Below are 19352 nucleotides of genomic sequence, written 5' to 3'. Positions count from 1 at the left end.
AAGCAATCTACCCACCTCAGCCTCCCAAAGTGCTGGGATTACAGGTGTGAGCCATTGCACTTGGCAAATAATAAGTTTATTAGTAAAACCCTTTAATGTTTAATGGCCCTCTATGATCCCTACTGCCTCCCAACAGATCCAATGCAGATAGGGCTGCAAAGCCATTGGAATCTACCTTATCTCCAGCCCGGCCTCCCTTCCTACTCTCTCTTGGGCGAGGGGGAGCAGATGCATAAAGGAAAGAAGCCTCGTGGGGGTGTGAACTGGAGGGCAGCCGTATGTGGAAATGTGAGTCCAGCCTGGCCTTCCCTTCTGATTTTCAAAAGAAGCTCAAATCTGGGATTGGACATGAAATACTCCAGTTGCTAAACACAGCACCTAATTCAGAAACCTTACAGATGCAACTGCCCCCCACTCGCACCCACCCCTGCCAAGAAACCACCCCACTAGCTGCCAGTTTGTGACCTCTCTTCTATGCTGAATTTCCACCTGCAACAGCCATCCCGTCTCTTTCTTGGCATTTGCACATTTTGTTCCCTCCTATTGGTATGCTTTGCTTCCCAGTCACTTGATTGGCTCCTATTCCCCCCTCCCATCACTGCATACGTGCTACTTCCTCCAGGAAGCCTTCCATGATTCTCTGTATTAGATTTCTTCCCTCTTCCTAAGTGCTTCCATAGCATGCTGTCCTCTTCCATCATGGAGCTTCTCACTGGGTATCTATCTGGCTTCTCCGCCAGGCTAGAACCTCCAGAAGGGCAGAAACTGGTTCTTTGGGTTTACTGACATCTACAGCCTGTGACAAGGTGCTTGAACACAGTACGGAGTCACTATTTGTGATGGAAGGAAGGTGAAAGAAGCTGGCCTGAGTGGTCTTGATGAAAATGCAAAATACTCCTCATCCCAGAGTCTCTTGGGTTGGGTCGGTGAACAACCAAAATAACATTTATTGAGCACTCACCTGTGTCAGGGGCTCTTCTAAGCACTTTATTTGCATTGATATATTTAATTCTTACAAGAACCCTGTGAAATAGGCATTATTATCCCCACTTTACAGATGAAGAACGTTGAGACATGGAGTGTTTAAGAAACTTAGCCACGATCACAAGACTAGGAATCAGCAAACTTGGAATTCGATCCCATGAAGTCTGATTTTATTGTCAGAGCTCTTAACCTTTCCTCGTTTCAACAAGGGAAAAATGTCCTAAGAAGGAAACTGTCAATCTGTTTCTGAGCATCTACTCCATGCTAAGCATAGTGCAGATGATTTTGCATGGGAAGTTACTCAGTCTTCTTAACAGCCCTATGGAAAGATGTCCCCATTGCACAGATGAGAAAACTGAGTTAAGTGTTATGCTCAAGTCAGGAAACAGGGAACTTGTCCAATAGCTATTATAGAAGGTAACAGGAAGGAGTGCCCAAGAAGCTACATAGACACTGGATTTAGAGAGAAAAAAGCAGAGGAAAGGGGTGAGATCCGTCATCACACATGTAACGGAATACCATAAAAATGACAGCAAACAGATGAATGTCACACAAAGCCTTGGGGAGTCCATCCATCCATCCATCCATCCATTCATCCATCCATCGATCACTCTTTCATCCCACAAAGATTTATGGAGTGCATACTCCTTGACAACCCTGTGATAAGAACTCAAGGTTTAGAATAAAGAGATACAGTCCCTGCTTTCCAGAGGTTCCCAGTGAATGGGTGATACAAATCTTGAAGGAGATCATCATAAAAATGTGTTAAGTACTCTGGCCAGTGTGGTGCTTAACCTAATGCACTGAGATTAGAGAAGTCTTTAAAAATCAAGTCTTCTAGGGAAAGGGTTGTGGGTGGGGAAGGTGTTTCAGGCAGAAGAATTATCCCATGCAATGCTATGGAGATAGGAAAGCGTGTTGTACATTCAGGCAGTGGCTCCTAAAATCAAGTGCAAGGTGCATTTGCAGGGGCTGCAGAAGGGAGCTGATGGTGTGGGAGGTACCTTGTGGGTTGTGCAAAGATTTTGGTTATTGGCTGATAAAGCAGAGGTCTCAAACCAGCAACCCATGGACCACACTGTGTATTGGGATGGGGTATGTAAGTGTGTTACTTGCAAGCCTCTCCTGAAATATTGGAAGACCTGACCATAGTTGGCTGTCATTCTCTCATGGGAAACTACCAAGTGGAGCTAAATGGTGATACCCTCCTGAAATGGGGCATGCAATATCCTGCTCACTAGAGGTGCCCACATGGTATGCCCACTCCACACATTTATATTCCCTGCCCATGCCCTGTCACCATTTGAGTTTGCAAGACCTAACATGGAGCCATTGAAGGGAGCAGGGAGTTTGAAATGACTCTTCATGCTGCCTTGGGATGATCTATTTAGTAAGTTCTGAATGCCTTGAACCTAAGAAATGAATCTTGTACTCTGAGAGCCTGACCCAGGCTCTGGCACATGGTTGAGCGTCACTAAATTTATGTTGAACTGAATTGGATTCATGTGGAAGATTCTGGCACAAAACCTCTTCTCAGGGAGCTAATGGTCCCAAAAAGATCTCTTCCACACACTGAACACCAAATTAATTTCCAATTACCCTGGATTACATCACCCGATTCATTTTCTGCAGTAAACCCTAAGTATATTCAAAGCTGTTAACCAGCCTTTTGCATGTCTGCAATGTGAAGTTAATCTATATTCATAGTTATTCATTCATTTATTCATTCAACAGGTATTTATTGAGAACCTACTGTATGCCAGGCACTGTGTAAGAGCTTGGCAATGTATTAATAATAGTCAGCAAAGCAGGCACACTTCCTTCCCTTCCAAACTTTTACCCTGTCTACTACTAATGATGATAAAAAGGGTATAGCGTGCCTAGGACCAGACACTTTCCCTGTATCAATTTATTTAATCCTCATAAAAGCCTGTGACAGGTGCTGTATCAGCATACTTTTCATAGATGAGCAAACTGAAGGCCCAGAGAGGTTAAGTAAATTGCCCAAGGTCACACAGCTAGAAGGCTGCAGTGGCACGTTTGAACCCCAGCAAGAATCTGTACTCTGCCCCTTGTCTTTCTGAGATGATGCTAGGAGCCCCTGCCATGCCTTCTGAATCCTTGAAGCGGTGGTCATTATAATTGTGGTCAGCTCTCATGACACCTGCTGCCATGGAACCCTGGGTATGTAGTTGAACCATACAGCATGCTTTAGAACCTTGGTATAGACTAGTTCACTTTTCCCCCTAATGTCACATGTTATTGCCTTTTCTTCTTTTAAGTTGGAGACACTGGATGCAGACCTAATATGAGGAAGTAGCTAGAGGATGCAAATTCAATAGTTGCTGGTTGCAGTTTATACATGGCCTTAGCTGCAGGACACGCAAGCCAGCTGTCCCTTAAAAATGATCCCTAAGGGTTGGGTGCAGTGGCTCATGCCTGTAATCTCAGCACTTTGGGAGGCTGGGGCAGGTGGATCACCTGAGGTCAGGAGTTCAAGACCAGCCTGGCCAACATGGTGAAACCCTGTCTCTACTAAAAATATGAAAATTAACCAGGTGTAGTAGTGGGTGCCTGTAATCCCAGCTACTTGGGAGGCTGAGGCAAGAAAATGGCTTGAACCTGGGAGTCGGAGGCTGCAGTGAGCCGAGATGGCGCCACTGCACTCCAGCCTGGGCAATAAAGTGAGATTCGGTCTCAAAAAAAAAAAAAGATCCCTAAGAAGAGAAGCTTTAAGACTTGAAGGACAGCTTGAGTCACTGACTGGTGTATTTTGTTTTTGTTTCTGTTTTACGTGATCATAGCTCACTGCAGCCTCCAACTCCTGAGCTCAAGGGATCCTCCTGCCTCAGCTTCCCAAGTAGCTGAGACTACATGTATGCACCACCACACTAAGCTGATCGTTTAACTTTCTGTAGCGATGGGGTCTCACTATGTTGCCCAGGCTGGTATCAAACTCCTGGTCTCAAGAAATCCTCCCAGTTCGGCCTCCCAAAGTGCTGGGATTACAGGTGTGAGCCGCTGAGCCTGACCATTTTTTTTTTTAACGCTTCTGTTTCTTCACTGTATCACTCACAGTCCCTACCATTCCTGGATCCTCCAGTGCCATTCTCAGTCTCGCCCTGCATGTTTCTCTGAAACCTTCCCTCGCCATAAACTCAGAACCCAGAACTCCTTGCTACTTCTCCAGATGCCCAAGAAAATGCCTGAGCCTCCTGGCTTACGTTTGCCACTTGGTAATTGTAGCCTCTTTCTCTCTCTGCCCCCTTCACTAGAGAGGGAAATAGAGCTGCCATCCCTCACCTGCAGCCTCACAGCATGTAAAATGGCACATAGTACATGCTTAGCACACGCTATGGGAATAAAAGAAGTCCCAGAGAGATGTGTGACTTACCCAAGCCACAGAGCTAGTTGGCCACAGAGCAGAATTCTACTGAGTAGGAATGGACTGTAAGCTCCCTGTGGATGCAAACCACTTGTGTTTGTGTATCGCTGCATCCCTGAGTCTGGAACAGTGCCTGATTCACAGCAGGCATCTCAGTAAACATTTGTTGAATGAAGAAAATGAATGCCCATCTCATTTACTTCTTCCTTTGTCCTTGTCTTCATGGGAGAATGAAGCAGAGTAATGGAAAACAATGGCTTTGTGTTGGCTGCATTTTGTATGCACAATTGATAAGCTATTTGCCCACAGCTAAAAATACCTACCCCTGGCAGCCATTGGGAGAAGCAGATGGATGATGCTTAGCGCAAGATGTTTAATCAAACAGCGACAACCCAGGCAGAGCCTCAATTAGCCTCTGACACCCCAGTGAACTCCAGATGAAGAGCACAGAAGCCTCTGATTTCCTGTTGGTCCCCTGGCACCCAATAACCATCACCCCTGGGTCTGTAAAAACAGATGAGCATCCCCTGGCCAAGGCAGTCACTAGCTGGAAGTCAGTGGATGGGCAGGACTGGCAGAAGCTGAGCACGTGGGACAAAAACAATGGAGAATCAGCCAGTGGGGAGCATCATTCGCTATTGAAAAGGGGCAATGGGCAGGAGCTCAGTTGTATGCCCTTGATTTCGAGAAAGTGATTAGCTCTCCAGATCCCCTTACCCTCGCTGATTCCCAGGGGCTGGAAGTGGCGAGCATTCTCAAAGGCCATACAACTGCTCTGAAAATGATTCTTCTCTCAACTTCCCTCATGCCTCATATGTGCCAGCTAATGGGCACTGTTAAAAATAATGATAATAAGTTACAAAAGAAAACAACTGGTTCATTTCTATGTAATGGTCAGTTCCCTGAGCTGATTGTGGAGGCATCCGGACAAGCAGGTGTATCAAGTGCACTCTAGAGTCTGACAAATTGTTTTTGAATCCTGGGTCTAGCACACACTTCTGATCTGGGCAAATCCCTTAACCTCACTGAGCCTCAGTGTTCTTGTCTTTAAAATAGGGATATTAATAGAAGCTATCTCATGATGTCATATGAGGATTAAATTTAGTGCAAGTGAAACCTCTGGCAAGTGGGCCAAACACAGTCAGTGCTCAATGAAGGGAACAGTTATTGTTAAATGTACCAGCCTTGCTCAGGTGTTGGAGGGTGGGAAAGCTGGAAGAGACATTTGTTGCCATTGTATACAACCTTAGCTTCTTAACCCTTTCAAGCCTGAGACGTTTTTATCTATAAGGGGATGAAATAGTGCCTACTTTACTAGTAAGGATTAAGTACTAAATATTCAACAGTAGACATTAGGTATTACCTGATATTATAATGTTAGGTAATATATCATATTATAGACAAGCAGTATACTTGGCGTATATGAAGAAGTGTGCTCAGTGCCTAACATGAGATAAGCACTTAATAGCTATTAGCTGCCCTGAGGGAATGGTAGGGATCTCTTCTTTCATGCCTCTTTACCTTTGCACAGTGCTGTTCACTCTCCCCGGAGAACCCTCTTGAGTCTTATCTGCCTGTTAAACTCCCACTCATCTTCCCTAGATGTGAGCCACAATGCTGTCATTATCATTATTATTGCCTATTATGAACTGGCTCATTTTACAGATATGGAAACTGAGGCCTTAAGGGAAGGAGTAGCTTGTCCAGGAGCAGATAGGGGTCTACATCAGAGACCAATCTAACAGAGTGGCATCTCCTGACAAACTCAGGACATTTTCATTGATTGAGTTGGAGAAATAGGGTCTTTCCTAGAGCTAGTTCTCACAAATCAAGAAATATACCAAAAGACAGTTCCTAGAATTGCCAGTGCTCTTCCCTCTTATCGGACCTTTGCCTGGTTCAATTTATCACCATAGCAGGACTGATTGTTATGTGTCCTTAATAACATGACCACTTACTGAGTGCTTTCTTTAGGCCAGGCTCCGTGCTAAGAGGTCTGTGTGCACAATTCTCTCTAATCCTCATAGCATCCCTTTGAAGCAGGTACCATTTTTACTTCCATTTTATTAGTAAGAAATCCGAAGCTCATTGTGTTTATACAACTTGCCCAAAAGCACCAGCTAGAAAAGCACAGATCTAGAAGGGACACCTGGATCTGCTGGGCTCCAAAACATGTCTCTGGTTTTAAGTATCCTCTCCTCTCTGGTAACTCATCTGCTCAGTGTTTGCTGGAGAGCCACCTGCATGTTCAGGACTTGTTCTTGTAAATCCCTGACCCCATCTGTCTTTATGACAAACTCCTAGAACTGAGAAAACACCACTGCATTCATCACTTGATATGAAACTTGACCCAAGATACAGCCATTGAGTGCTTTCAAGATACTTCATCTTACCAGCTGTGCCGTCTTTGGCAGGTGGCTTACCCTCTCTGAATACCAGTTTCCTCATTTGTAACATGAGGACCAGAAGCCTGTATTCCACCTGCACTGCCATCTTCTCATAGTTGTTTTTTTTTAATCAACTCACCTTTTAAATAAACTGACCTTATTATATAACCCGGTCTTTATCACTGCCTTACATGGAGAAATAACATTCCTCTAACACCATTTAAACTAAATGCACAATTTTTTTTTTTTTTTTTTTTTTTTTGAGACGGAGTTTCGCTCTTGTTATCCAGGCTGGAGCGCAATGGCGCGATCTCGGCTCACCGCAATCTCCGCCTCCTGGGTTCAGGCAATTCTCCTGCCTCAGCCTCCTGAGTAGCTGGGATTACAGGCACGCGCCACCGTGCCCAGCTAATTTTTTGTATTAGTAGAGACGGGGTTTCACCATGTTGACCAGGATGGTCTCGATCTCTTGACCTCGTGATCCACCCGCCTCGGCCTCCCAAAGTGCTGGGATTACAGGCTTGAGCCACCGCGCCCGGCCCACAATTTTTAAAGTAAATATGTTCATCAGTGAATCATGTAAAATCATCTCATCTATGCAGAGCCACCCAGCACATAACAGGTGCTGCTCAATATAGGACAGCCATTAGAAAATGAACTTTGGTACTGAGATATACAGTTTAGAAACCATTGGGTCTGTTGGATGGCTTGGATGTGGTTTCATGATCGAGGCCTAGCAGTTGTCATGGTTACCCAGTGAGGCTGCCCATGGTCAAAAAGCCAGAATCAATTCTGCTGTCAAGAGGAGGTCAATTGGTTGGCAAGGCTGACTCCAGCCCTGCAGCCCGGATGCTGACTCACCTTTCTCCATTGTCCTGAGTCAGACTGCCCTGGGATGGCAGCCATCTTATCTCTTGCTGCCTACTCATCAGCAAGGAGGAGACTTGCTAGGTCTCATCTGTTCTGGTCTACACTGGAAACCATTGCTTTGTTAATTTCTGGGAGAAGCCAGGGAGGCTGCATCATGGATCCAGGGCCCAAGACCCCAAGGACAAATTCACAGCAACATCACAAATCCATCACAGCACCACTAAACCCAGGCATGGTGTTAGAATACTTTTCAACATGGCACCCATACAGCCATAACCAATAGACTGAAGAAGAAACATGATCCCCTATAAAGGAAGATACAAAGAAACAGAAAATGCTGATTCTGGCTTTGAAAAGAATCCACTCACATGCTAAAATGTAGTTTAAAAAATGAAAGAAAGAAAGAAAAAGAAAAACACAAAAAAGAGGTCTTCACAAGAAAAATAACAGAGAGATGATAGCAAAGCTACAAAGAAAATTAAAGAGCTATCAAAATGGGAACTAAAATTTTAAAAGAACAAAGGCTATTTCAGAGGCTGCAAGAGACAACTGAGTCATCATGCAATAATGGCTTTTCAGGGTTTGATTCTACAGATAATGACCAATGTTATTCTCCACCGAGCAGAGAAACAAAATAAGGGGTAAGGGCTGGAATACAGCTGCAACTAAAGGGCTTAGGGTAGAGGCAATGAAGAATTTCCTGATAGGGTGACGGAGTTGTTCGTGCCTGGAATAAACCACAGGGAGAAGTTAGAATCTTTGCTGGGATTCCTTGAGAGCTTGACTCTCTCCTACTCATCTTTGCATCTAGTGCAGGTTCCTGCCTCTAGAAGATGTTCGGTAATTGTCTGCCAAACTGAACTGGCCAAATGTTAAAAAGTAACAATAGCTAATGTTTTCTGAGTGCTTACTATGTGCCAGGAACTGTGCTAAGTATTGTGCCTATATTATCTTATATAGTCTCATAGTATCTTATGTGGGTATTATTTATTATTATGCCCATTTCACAGATGTTAAGAACTGAGGCTCAGAGACATTAGCTCACTTGCTCACCATCACACAGTTGGTAAATGGCTGGCTTGAGATTTGAACCTGGGCTGGCTGCCTCCAGAGAGTGTACTCCTAACCACTATGCTCCCAACTAGGATAGGTTCTTAGGTACCCAAATATTTGGGTTAGAGTCAGCCTCCAAAAAAAAATAAAAATAGCCCTTTGGGGAACGTGAAAGTCATCCTCCCAAGGGGTTGTCTTTCTCATGGTGGGAGAATCCCTCTGCCTAACCTCCACCCCGCTAGTCTACAATCAGTTTTGTGCTTCTACTAACCAACTGCAGGAAGACGGCTCCACATTCCCAGGTTTCTGCTTTGGGGCAAGAGTAACAACAGGAAACAAGGATGGCCACTGGCCAGCTAGCTGTGCCTGCAATTGGATACAGTGGGGCAGCAGCCCTGGGGAACCTTTTCCTGCTTCTCTCCTAGAGGACCACTCAACACAGAACTTCCTGGAGACCTCTCAGCACCTTCTTCAGAAGCTGAAAGACTGACCACTGAGTCTCATCAGCATCATCTTTTTATTTACCTTTCTTCCATCCCAGGGACCAGAGTGGGGCAGGTAACAGTGAGAGAGATGATAGCCACCAGAGACAGCGCCCCATCACACAATTCACTCTCTACCCCTCAGCTGATCTAAACAAGGGCATTGCTGACTTCTTACCTAGAAGGCTTAGAAATTGATCTTCCTAAAATTTCATCCTTGGACCACCTCCCAGAAGCAGGTAAAATAACACCACTGCAATTGTCCACAATGCTAGGGGTTGGCATGACATGAGGGCTGACTCTCCTGATGCAAAAGATGGCAACTTTTTCAGAGAGATACTTTTTTCTTTTCTTTTCTGAGTCGGAGTCTCACTCTGTTGCCCAGGCTGGAGCGCAGTGACACGATCTCGGCTCACTGTGACCTCCGCCTCCCTGGCTCAAGCAAAGAGAGAGATGCTTTTAAGTAACAGGAGATGGTGACTGAAAGGAGTGAGTGGCTTCCTTTTTCCTAAGTTCAAGATAACACAATTTAGGATGCAGAGAAATAGGATTTGTAAACGGTAATTCCAGGAATCTAATGAGCTCGAATAAGCAATTCTCATTCCTACTCTTAAGACCCTTGTGGACTGAGCAACTGTGCTCAGCTGTGACCAGCCCTTCTTCACATAACTGCCATTGCAATCAAAAAGTTCTTCTTGACGTGTATTTGTAGCCTCCAACTTGAGCTCTTCTCCATCTTACAAATTCTCTTAGCTGCCTTTAGGAGGGAGGGAGAGGGAGCGAGAATACGAGAGAAGTGGAAGAGAGGTGGGAAAGAGGGAAGAAAAGTGTGTTACCCTTAAAACCAGCATCTCTACTTTTGGGAGTTTATCCAAAAGAAAGGCATAAAAATCGTTCGTGAACTTAATGCTAATAGTCACAAAAATAGTCATGATAAATAATGTCCAGCAATAGGTAAATATTTCATGAATATCATTGCTATATGGAAAAATCTATTATTTATTTCTAAGTGAAAAAAAGTCAAGTTGTACAACATTATTGTATAATCTCATTTTGTGGTGATAATCATTATTACTAATTGTACCATTATTGTGGGCCTATAAGCATCCTGGAGATATAAACACCAAATGGCCAACCAACATCTGTCTGGTTATCTATTGCAGTATAGCAAACCCCAAAACTTACAGGCTAGAAGCAACAATTTATGATTATTTGTCATGGTTCCTGGGCTGACTGGGCTCTGCTGGGCAGTTCTTGCTTCTGGTCTCTCATGCCTTTGCAGCCAGTGAGCAGTGGGACTATAGTCACTTGGGAGCTTTATTGAGCTGTACATCCATGATGGCTCATTCCCATGGCTGACAGTGGACGCTGGATGTTGGCTATGAGCTTCACTGAGGTTTTCAACTAGAGGCCCTACACATGGTCTAAGTGGCATGCACCTCTCACAGGAAGGCAACTGGGTTCCAAGAAGGAGCATCCGAAGAGCATGTGTTCAAAAGACTCACTTATGACCTAGCCTCAGAAGTCATGCAGTATCAATGCTGCCATAATGTATTGGTCAAAAGTAAATTACAGGACCAGCTCCAACTCAAAGCATGGAGACTACATAAAGGCATGTGTACCAGGAGGCATGGTACACGAGGGTCCACCTGTAAGGCTAGCTGCCACATTCTCTCTGGAAGACGGGGTTTTGACAGACTTTCCCTTTCTAATTTTTAATGTAGTCATTAAATGTATAAACTCTACTGAGTTTATACATTTAACAGCTTGGTTTAATGTCCTGGCTCACCACCTAGCTGTGTGATCTCAAACAAGTTACTTAACCTCTCTGAACCTCAGGGCTTTCAAATCATTACTACACAGGGTAGTTGTGAAGATTAAGTGAGGTGTTGTGTGTAAGATGCTTAAAAGTGCTCTGAGCAGTGGATACACAATATAAGTAGATAAATTCTTTTTATTATTATTATAAGACTGATATAATGTTCAATTTTTGACAGGTGTATTACTTTTGAACTTGAAGAAATAGTTTTTAAAGACAAGAAAAAGTCAATGTAGCAGAACTAAAAGATATAAACTCAGAACTCCCAGTCCAGCTGCTTCTTCCAAGGAACCTGCAGAGACCCCTTAGTCATCACAGACACAGAAAATACCTCTAGAAGACCTTGACCCTTTCTCTCTGGGCCAGCAGACGATTCAGTGGTGTGGTCTGACAACAAAACCTGTGTTGTTCTCTCAGCCAATCCCCAAATCCTCTCAGGTTTGAGCACAGTAACCTGCAAAATACAGGAAATGAATTCCCCCAAGAATATAACCAAGAAGCTTTGCAGTCACAAAACATGGGCTTTTTATTATCCAGGAGCTTAAACCTGTCCAGCGACACCATTGACAGAAAGGATTTGCTTTTTAGAAGCACTGACATTTTGGTCGTGAAGTTCAGCAGGGCTTGTTTGGATGGGATTGGTTAGGTTTCCTCAACAATGGAATGCTTGGCTCAGTTTGAGAAACGGAATTTCGGGCAGTGAGGACTTGGGTTTCTTCGTTTACTCACCTCTTACAAATACACACAGATGCTGTCAACACCACTCTTTCTCTTTGGGGAAAATGTGCCACTGTGGAAATGAAAGAACTTTTTAATATGGAGAGTTATAGCAAATGTCAAGCTTTTAAGAGTTGAAGGCTCTACCTTTTCATTTCTTTTTCAGAAAATCAATACGCAGGCACTGCACCATTCCCCTCCGGGTCTCCTCAGCTCACACTTCTTTCTCCCACCCCAAGGATCTCCTACATGTTCTTGATGTTGCCTTGGGGGAAAATCTACCTGTTCAAAAGAAATGGGAAACTCACTGTCTGCGGGTTACTTTCTCAAGACAGGCAATCACTAGGAACTTCAGGAAATGTCAAATATGAATACCTAGCAATTTCACTTGGAGTTGACGACTTGCCTGACTTAAAGCATTAATTAGATGGGGCTGGAATACTTTTAAAGAGTTTCGATATGTAGAATTTTTAGCACCACACTTCAAACAGGGTTCAGCTAGGGAGGAAGAAAAAGTGGGAGAGTCACTCTCTATAGAATAGATATATAGATAGAGCACTTTTTCTGGGGACACCCCGCCATTTATACATCCTACCTCCTTGGGAAGCAGGGACGTGGGAGGGAAAGTGGACATTGTTTAATGGATGGGGGAAAAAAGAGGTTGCGGCTGAACACGGTGGCTCACGCCTTAATTCCAGCACTTTGAAAGGCTAAAGCTGGTGGATCACCTGAGGTCAGAAGTTCGAGACCAGCCTGGCCAACATGGTGAAACCCCGTCTCTACTAAAAATACAAAAATTAGCTAGGCATGGTGGCAGGTGCCTGTAATTCCAGCTAGTCGGGAGGCTGAGGCAGGAGAATCACTTGAACTTGAGAGGCGGATGTTGCGGTGAACCAAGATCGCATCACTGCACTCCAGCCTGGGCAGCAACAAGAGCGAAACTCAGTCCAAAAGAAACAGGAGGTTGCAATAAATTATGGCACTTTTCTACATCGGGGGCAACCTAAGGAACAGGAATCACATTCTTTATGTAGAGAACCCTTTTCTTTGAAAATAAAGCAGAATCTAATAAACCAGAAAGTCAGACACAGCTGAAATCACCATTTTCATTATTCTCTGGCTCCCTTACTTGTTCTGTTTGTGACTTTGAGCAAATCATCTAAAAATGCAAGCCTCGGTTTCCTCATCTTTAAAATGGGAAATCAATCTCATGTCTCTCTGTCCCATGAACATAACAAGCTGATTCCCACTACAAGGCTGTTGCACTTGCCATTCCCACTGCCTAGAAACATTTTCCCACAGATTTTTGCATGATGGATCCCTAGATCCCTTCTTTCTTTTTCTTTTCTTTCTTTTTTGTTTTTTCTGAGACAGAGTCTCACTCTGTAGCCTAGGCTGGAGTGGAGTGGTGTGATCTCAGCTCACTGCAACCTCCATCTCCCGGGTTCAAGTGATTCTCCTGCCTCAGCCTCCCAAGTAGCTGCCATTATAGGCGACCACCATCACGTCCAGCTAATTTTTGTATTTTGAGTAGAAACGGGGTTTTTCCATGTTGGCCAGGCTGATCTGGAACTCCTCACCTTGGGTGATTCACCTGCCTCAGCCTCCCAAAGTGCTGGGATTACAGTAGTGAGTCATAGCACCTGGCCAATCTTCTCTTCATCCTTGATTGAACCAAAATGTCACTTTTAATCTCAGAGTTACTCCCCCATCAATTTGTCCCATCCCTTGGTGTTATTCTTCCTAGTATCACATCTGACATTCTCTTGTGCATTTGTGTGTGTGTTTATTTATTGCCTCTCTCCCTCGTTATACTACCAACTCCATGGCAAAAGGGAATCTGTCCACTTTGTTAATCCCTGTATCTCTAATGCCTCATACGATGCCTGGCATAGTCAATGCCCAGTTAATATTTGCTGCATGAATGGACTCTCAGTCAATAGCTACCATCCATTAAGCACTTCCCACATGCTAGACACTGTTTTAACCATTTGTTTAAATTATCTCACTTAATCCTTAGAACAAGCCTATTAGGTGGATAGTCTTATTAACCCCATGATGTGGTTTGACTGTGTCCCCACCCAAATCTCATCTTGAATTGTAGCTCCCATAATCCCATGTGTCATGGGAGGAACCCAGTGGGAAGTAGTTGAATCATGGGGCTATGTCTTTCCCATGCTGTTCTCATGATAGTGAATAAGTCTCATGAGATTTGATGGTTTTATAAAGGGGAGTTCCCCTGCACAAGCTCTTGCCTTCCACCATGTGAGATGTGACTTTGCTCCTCATTCGCCTTTTACCATGATTGTGAGGCCTCCCCAGCCAGGTGGAACGGTGAGTCAATTAAACCTCTTTCCTTTGTAAATTGCCCAGTCTCAAGAATGTCTTTATTGGCAGTGTAAGAACAGATGAATACACCCCATTTTATAAAGAAGGGAACTGAGGCACCGAAATATTGAATAAATTTGTCCAAAGTCAAGGTAGTAATAACACCCAGGCAGCCCAGCCCCAGATTCCACACTCTTAGCAACTGGACTCCCATACCCTTGATTCGATAGAACTTTAGACCTCAACCTCTTTATAGCTTGAGTTCCATGAAGGTCTGGCTATATAGGATTAGATCAGAGGGCAGAGATTGGAAGCCAAGCCTTTAATCAGGACCCTTCTCCAAAGCTTTTGTCCTTCTTTCTGTATCTATTCACCAGCAGCTCTTGTATACTGTATTCTTATGTATCTCTTTAATGCTTAGCCATTTATATGATGTCTCTCCACTCTCTGAATAGAGACTTGTATATCCACCAGAGTACCCTAATATATCCACCTTAGGCCTATGCACAGGCATTTGCCCACAGAAAGTAGATGCTAAATACTTTTTGGAAAAATTTCTGGATGAATAAAACATTTTGAAATGTTTTTCAACAGAACACAGCAAGGCTGTTTAATAAAAGAGAGCTATAAAATGCAAGAATGCTTACAAAGCAAGCAGAACTCAATTTAAGTATTCTTTGTTTTAATAAACCCAACTCTTCAGACTTTTCCCCCTCAGAACCTTTGCACATGCTGTTTCCTTTGCTTGAAACACTTTCTCCTTCCAACTGTTCTGCCTTTTAACTTCTTCCTGGTTCTCCAAATCTCAATAAAGATTTTTCTGATTCCTACTCCAAAACATTCCTTCATAGCATTCACTACATCTTGCAGTTAATGCATTTTTTTCTGTGGTTGTTCAGCTGATCTTTTTCTTGCCTAACAGAATCTAAGCTCCATGCAGGCTAAACAGACCATGTCTATTTTGTTCATCATCCCCTCCCAGGGCACAGCTCAGAATAGGTAGATAAACTGTGTTGAATGCATGAATACAGTTTCGAAATATCAGCTTTACAAATATAAAGACCTTTGCTTTAGTGGGTCTCTTTGCTTAAGTTGTGACTTAAGTAGGACATACTCACGATTTTTCTCTACATTCTGTGCAGTATAGCATACCTGCATGGTACACACATCCCACTGGGAATAAGTACCAACATTGCAGATTGGTTTTGAGCATGGATGTTGGTCCTGGGTTTAAATCCTGGCTAATTAACATATTCAGTATCTTAACTCTCCACCACTTCAAAATGCTATTTCAAAGTGCTTTGGGCAAAAATAAGGACAGCAAAGACTTAAAAAAAAAAAAAAAACTGGTAATACTGAGAAAATATGGAGCAATTGGAATTCTCATATTCTGTTGTTGGGAATCTAAATCAATAAAACCATTTTACAAAGCAATTCAGCAGTATCTGTTAAAATGAAAGATGCACATACTCTAAAACATAATACACTTTCATGTGTACATTAGCCTAGAGAAACTTTTATATGTAAGTACTTCTCATGGAGACTCATGTCAAGATATTAACTACAGTGGTTCATAACAGCAAAATCCTGGAACCAATTTAAATGAATGGACATATTTAATATAATAAATTATAAATAAATAAATAAATCAGTAAGTTCCTACAGCAGAATGCTATGTAGTCATTCAAATGAGTGAACTAGATCTTCATGTAGCAACAAAAATGGGTCTCAAAAAATATAATGTTGAATGACAAAAGCAGTGTATAGATTGGCAGGTTCATTATAAAAGAAAGCAAAAGGCTGGGCACAGTGATGTGCATCTGTAGTCCCAGCTACTTAGGAGGCTAAGATTTGAGGATCGCTTGAGCCCTGGAGTTCAAAGCTGTAAAGCACCATGATTGCACCTGTAAATAGCCACTGCACTTCAGCCTGGGCAACATAGCAAGACTCTGTCTCTGAAAAAGGAAGAAAGAGTATGGAGACATGTCACTGGACACTGCACACCGCTGGCAGCATGGTGGTTGCCTCTAAAGAAAGAAGATGGAAAAGAATGGGAACAGAGCTTCTTCAGAGGAGACTTTGACTGAATCTACAATGTCACTTCCTAAAGAGAGTTGAAGCAAATATGGCAAAATGTTAAAATTTGTTAAATCTGAGTGATGAGTACACCACATTTTGAAGGTGTGTTTATTATAAGACACTTTTACATGAGAACTATTGTATAATATTTTAAATGGCTACCAAGAAAGGGAGAAAGAGATACTGAGAGAGACAGAGAGAGACTGAAAGAGAGATCTGGATTCTAGCTCTGCCATTGGACCTCAGACAAGGAATATAAGCTTTCTGAGAATTTGGCTTGCAAAATAGCATTATCAGTGTTCAAATTTCAGGGTTGAATGTGAGAATGAATGAAAATAAATGTGTAGAATGAATTCTAGATATTATCTATTGGAATATCATTTTTGAGTGAGTCTCTAATGACTTTCTAAATATGCTTAATTCAGGAAGACTTTTTTTCCCATTTGATCAGAAATTATATAGATATATTTTCAAAACAAACCTGACCCCATGAAAAATAATACATTGCTGCTGTTTATACAAAAACCATGTATTAGGTTGGTGCATCAACCTAATACATGCACATTACATAGACAAATATAAGCATAGATTTTTTTTTATTAACTGTGATTTCCCTGCGGGAGGGGAACTTTGATGACTGGAGAACAAGAATCAAAGGAAAATGTACTTTTCCCCGCTATTATTTTTAATTATGTACCATGTATGTAGACTACCTATTCCAAAAATAAATGTAATTTATTTTTAAATTAATCTGAAGGTCATGATCTTCTCTGCACCTTCAATTTTAAATCTACTTAAAAAGGAAAGATCCTAAAATCCAAGCTCTGAAGAGGTTCTTAAGAGGTTATGTAGTCTCGTCTCTTTCCTCAACACGTATAGCAGGAAATGCCACCTCAGCCCTATATTCTTCATACAACTGAACAAAAGAAAGAGCATAAGATTTGGGATCAGGGGATCAAGGTGTGGTTCCTGTCACCATGAATTATTAACTGTGTAGCTCTAAGCAAGTTGCTTAAGTTCTCAGAGCCTCAGTTTCATTTCTAAGACGAGGAGCATGGCGGCGCCACCTCTCACGGCTGTGTGAGGCTCTCAGAGCCCAGGTTTCATTTCTAAGACGAAGAGCATGGCGGCACCACCTCTCATGGTTGTGTTAGAATGCAAGCATAACTTTAAAATAGTATTCACATGTTCGTATGAGGTGCTATTTATAATGCCAGGGTTGTCCCTCAAAAGCATTGATTCAATCATTTTGACTTCCATGGGAGCACACAATAAACATATGCCTAGGGCCCCCATTAGAGCCAACGAAGTCATCTTTGCTTCAGAGGTAAACCAGTTTTTCTTCTCTCCACAGCAAACATCTTGACAGTGATCATCCTCTCCCAGCTGGTGGCAAGAAGGCAGAAGTCCTCCTACAACTATCTCTTGGCACTCGCTGCTGCCGACATCTTGGTCCTCTTTTTCATAGTGTTTGTGGACTTCCTGCTGGAAGATTTCATCCTGAACATGCAGATGCCTCAGATCCCCGACAAGATCATAGAAGTGCTGGAATTCTCATCCATCCACACCTCCATATGGATTACTGTTCCATTAACCATTGACAGGTATATCGCAGTCTGCCACCCACTCAAGTACCACACAGTCTCATACCCAGCCCGCACCCGGAAAGTCATCGTAAGTGTTTATATCACCTGCTTCCTGACCAGCATCCCCTACTACTGGTGGCCCAACATCTGGACTGAAGACTACATCAGCACCTCTGTGCATCACGTCCTCATCTGGATCCACTGCTTCACCGTCTACCTGGTGCCCTGCTCCATCTTCTTCATCTTGAACTCAATCATTGTGTACAAGCTCAGGAGGAAGAGCAATTTTCGTCTCCGTGGCTACTCCACAGGGAAGACCACCGCCATCTTGTTCACCATTACCTCCATCTTTGCCACACTTTGGGCCCCCCGCATCATCATGATTCTTTACCACCTCTATGGGGCGCCCATCCAGAACCGCTGGCTGGTGCACATCATGTCCGACATTGCCAACATGCTAGCCCTTCTGAACACAGCCATCAACTTCTTCCTCTACTGCTTCATCAGCAAGCGGTTCCGCACCATGGCGGCTGCCACGCTCAAGGCCTTCTTCAAGTGCCAGAAACAACCTGTACAGTTCTACACCAATCATAACTTTTCCATAACAAGTAGCCCCTGGATCTCGCCGGCAAACTCACACTGTATCAAGATGCTGGTATACCAGTATGACAAAAATGGAAAACCTATAAAAATATCCCCATGATCCCATAGGTGTGGCACCTACTGCCTCTGTCTAATCCATTTCCAGATGGGAGGGTGTCCCATCCTATGGCTGAGCAGCTCTCCTTAAGAGTGCTAATCTGATTTCCTGTCTCCTGCAGACTGAGCAATTCTCAGACTGGTAGATGAGAAGAGATGGAAGAGGAGAAAGGAGAGCATGAAGCTTGTTTTCACTTCTGCATTTATTTCCACAGTCACATTGAAAGCAAAAGCTCCTACCTGTTTGAAGATGTCATTGGAGGTTGTGTCATCATCCTGTGACCAGTTAGGACACAAAGTAGAGAAATAGTCTGTGATTTTGCTCCGGTACCATCCACAGTCACTGGGAGCCATTCATTTATGTGACTTACCAAGCTCCAGTAGCACGTAGCTGAGCCTGCACTCTTCTTCCGAGAGCTGAGGTCATTCATCACTTCCCTGTGCTGTTCCCAGGAGCTAACAATACTAACTGTTTCAGGATTTTTTTCAAGGTGCCCTTTGTCCTAGAGAGGGTTGTGGTCTTGAAGTGGGCCTGGCACTCCTAGCTTCAGAATGACACTGTGGGAATAGAAGAGTATTGGATCCCATCCAAACTCTGGCCAGAGCTTCTTCAGAAAATCTCCAAACCCACATAGCTATGACCTCAAACCTGGGGGTCTAAGAGGCAGTTTTCTATTTATCATTATGTATAGATTTTCTCTATCTCCTCCAAAACAAAGACCCTGCCTGGTGCGCAGGGGAAAAGGAGGAATTCTTGAGCCCAGAAAAACAAAAAAAATAAGCCCACACTTGCCATTGTTTCAACCCGTCCCTGTGTCAGCTGCATATGATCTTGTTACTCAGAATTGCTTCTTGTTATGGTATCACTCAAGCTTCCTAGAGAAGCCTTTTTATGTGTCGTGTTGCCAACCCTGCCACCTTGCTTGCTGAGGCCTTCACCAAATTGTTTTATTTGAAGTGACT

The 19352-nt window shown here is 43.3% G+C and overlaps 1 protein-coding gene across 2 annotated transcripts in view; it reads left to right on the top strand.

Moving 5' to 3' along the window:
• Nucleotides 1-18641, top strand: part of GPR139 (G protein-coupled receptor 139) — a 42006-nt gene extending 23365 nt beyond the window's left edge. The window contains exon 3 of one of the 2 annotated variants that reach the window (XM_021672293.2): nt 17459-18641. In XM_021672293.2, the coding sequence (XP_021527968.1) occupies nt 17611-18393 (783 nt within the window). In that variant the 5' untranslated portion in view covers nt 17459-17610 and the 3' untranslated portion in view covers nt 18394-18641. The remainder of the gene's footprint in view (nt 1-17458) is intronic. The other variant, XM_012464480.3, reaches the window with a different exon arrangement.
• Nucleotides 18642-19352: the final 711 nt, after the last annotated feature.

Source organism: Aotus nancymaae, unplaced genomic scaffold (assembly GCF_030222135.1).
Source record: "Aotus nancymaae isolate 86718 unplaced genomic scaffold, 86718_ANA_hifiasm-v0.15.2.pri h1tg000049l, whole genome shotgun sequence".
NCBI lineage: Eukaryota > Metazoa > Chordata > Mammalia > Primates > Aotidae > Aotus > Aotus nancymaae.
Note: the sequence above shows the minus strand (reverse complement) of the source record. Positions and strands in the feature narration are given on the sequence as shown.